Source organism: Stegastes partitus, unplaced genomic scaffold, assembly GCF_000690725.1.
Source record: "Stegastes partitus isolate 25-593 unplaced genomic scaffold, Stegastes_partitus-1.0.2 Scaffold300, whole genome shotgun sequence".
In the NCBI taxonomy this organism is placed as follows: domain Eukaryota; kingdom Metazoa; phylum Chordata; class Actinopteri; family Pomacentridae; genus Stegastes; species Stegastes partitus.
The window spans coordinates 324353-327106 of record NW_007578031.1 but is presented as its reverse complement, the minus strand read 5'-3'; the positions used below and the strand labels follow the sequence as shown (position 1 = coordinate 327106).

The 2754-nt window shown below is 44.2% G+C and overlaps 1 protein-coding gene across 1 annotated transcript in view; it reads right to left on the bottom strand.

Annotated features, from left to right (window-relative positions):
• LOC103358277 (neural-cadherin) overlaps positions 1–2754 on the bottom strand; it is a 183653-nt gene that overhangs the window by 20701 nt on the left and 160198 nt on the right. Inside the window, exons 21-22 of the mRNA XM_008283185.1 lie at positions 689–873; positions 5–217 (exon numbers count right to left, since the gene is read on the bottom strand). Coding sequence (XP_008281407.1) covers positions 5–217; positions 689–873 — 398 coding nt within the window. The remainder of the gene's footprint in view (positions 1–4; positions 218–688; positions 874–2754) is intronic.

The following is a 2754-nucleotide window of genomic DNA, read 5'->3' as shown; positions in this document are numbered from 1 at the left end:
TAGCCGTGCAGCTTCTCCGCCTTGTAGTACGGCGAACCGTGGGCGGCGAACCAAACGTTGAGCGCCTTCTCGCCCGGCTGTCCAGCGGCACCCACGGAGAAGATCTGGACGTTTTCTGGCAAAGTCTGAAGGAGTTCGGCCAGCGTCCGGCCCAGACGGGAAAATCGGCTCCCCTCACCTCCACTCACGCCGCTGAAGAACTCCTCCACTGTCAGATCTGGAGGAAGAAGAGGAGGAAGGTGAACAGATTTATTTACTCGCTTTGTGCTGTTGTGGGTGTTTGACAGATAAGGACATAATGAAGATGAGAAAACAGCTAAAAGGAAACAAGAAAACAAAGTCGTACAAAGACGGGGCAGAAAATAATTACAAGGGAAGACAAGACGAGGGAAGAAGAGCAGGGAGTTGTTTCCAATAACGTCTCTCTGCCTGTTGCTGATGATGGAGCCTGGGGGAGTTGACAACCCTGAAACTGGGACCCTGCAGCATTCTGAGACACGCAACACCGTGCCCCATCGCTTACAGTTACCATGGCAATCACAGGGAGCGTGCAAATGTGCGTCTTGTGCGTTGAGATATTCTCAAGCAATTTCACAAGTTTCTAATAGTGACAGTAGTTCCAGGTTTAGGTTAAGGAAAGTGTATTATGATACTTTGACATCATCATCATCATCAGCGTGGGACTCACTGGTCAGGCGGATGGAGGCAGCGTTCTGCAAGGCTTCCTGCCGCAGCTCTGTGACATCCACCTGGGCGCTGGAGGTGACGTCGGGCCAGCTGTGGTCTGACACGCGCACCCTCAGGCGGTACGAGCCGGGAGGAGTTCCCTCCCTGATACTGAGCTGACCTGAGCTCTGGTTCAGACTGAACAACCTGACAGAGGGAGACAGAGAGGGAGAGAAGTTTACTTGTATTTCCGTTACTGGTACTTTTTGTTGAATTGCACGGATGTAATTCTTCTGTAGTTGGTCCAAATTATCTGCTTCCTTTCCCCAGAAGTGTGTGTGGCCTGTTTGCATTGACTAAACACTTGTGTGATGGATGTAAGTCCATTGTGAAGCTCATAATGTGCAATTGTGCAGTTATTTTTTCAGGTTTTCATTCTCTAAAGAATCTAAAGAGTGTTTTTTTTGAAGCCGTTACATACATGTGATATAAAGTAAATATTAATGTCTCCATCAACTAGACAGATCCATGTAATTATAATATCATTTTTGTATCTAANTGTGAAGCCCTTGGCTTTGGACATGGATTGTTTTTAAATGTTTTGCTTTCGAGCCATATCTGCTGGAATAATAATTACATACAACAATTACACGACACTGTTTTTGTATTTTCCACATTAACAAATACACACTTTGAAATTGACGTGTTATTGAATTTCTGAGCACATATAAAGTGGACATGTTGGTTAGAATTGTATTTCTTCATTTGAATGCTTCTTTATAATACAGCGACGATCAAATAGTTCTGCATCTGTTCCTGCAAACTAGGTGTCACGTGCTTGTTGTTTTCTTCCACATTTCTAAGGTTGTGCGGCACGGTTCTACTGTAACGTCCTGAGGAATCTGAAGGGGAACATTTGGCATAAATAAATTTAGACTCGACTGCATGTGCGCCCATTCACGTTGATTATACGCAAATATTTCAGCCCAGTTCTTTCTCTCCACAACCTACAAATCAAAGGGTGTAAATCTGATGGGAGATCCGGCGGGTGTCGCACTGGTGAATGAGACTTCCAGGGAGCGTTACAAGTGTAGCAGGAGCACTTGGAGCAGTGTATTGCTGCATGAGAGGACTACTTCCAATGAGCTCATCTCCACTCTCACCCTATCCGGTCGAGGTGGACGGCTGCCTTCCCTGTGCCTGGTTCTGTAGGAGGTTTTTTTTTTTGCCTTTAAGGGTTTTCTTTGGTTCCCTGCCCACCATTGTGAACTGTTTGCTCATAGTAGGGAATCAAAAGGCAGCTTTAGGTTGTTGGGTTCTCTGTTCTTTGTTTAAAATCTGACAGGTCTTTACCTTACTATGTGAAGTGCTATGAGATGATACATGCTGTGAATTGGTGCTACATAAAACTGAACTGAATTGAATTAAATTAGCTTTTTATTGGTTTCAGAACCATTTGATCGCACCTTGTATATCCGTCGTTATAAAAACTTGTTCTTTTGCATCCATGTTTGGTTGTTTTTCTTTTTTCTTGGCAGTTGCATTACTTTTTCTTTTTTTTTTAACAGCCGTATTAACAAAACATCAGGTGAGAGACAGCTGAGCGTTTAGACGACCTTGCTGTGCAGTTCATCGCCCTTACGCCTCTCACTGAGCTCACATCGGCAGCAGCAGCTCTCCAGCTTCTAATGGATGTGAAATATTCATATATATGTACATAAGTGTGCATTGGCATCTGTGCATGCATATGTGAGAGCGGATCACTTAAACATCCACTTGACTGAGGAACGTGTCTGGATTTCAACGTGGAACCCCTGTTTTTAACCTTTCACTGCCTCTGTGTGTGTGTGTGTGTGTGTGTGTGTGTGTGTGTGTGTGTGTGTGTGTTTGTGTGTGTGTGTGCATGGGGGAAATGGCTTACACTTTGTGTTAAGTGTCTCTAAGTGGCCGCTGTGTTGCATGTATGAATGTGTGAATTTAATTTTTCTCACTTTACCTCCTTTCTGCTCTGACTCAACAGCTTCTAAGAGTTTGCTCTATTCTCGATTACTTTGCTTTTTCTCTGTTGTTTTAGGAGACAGAAAAAAA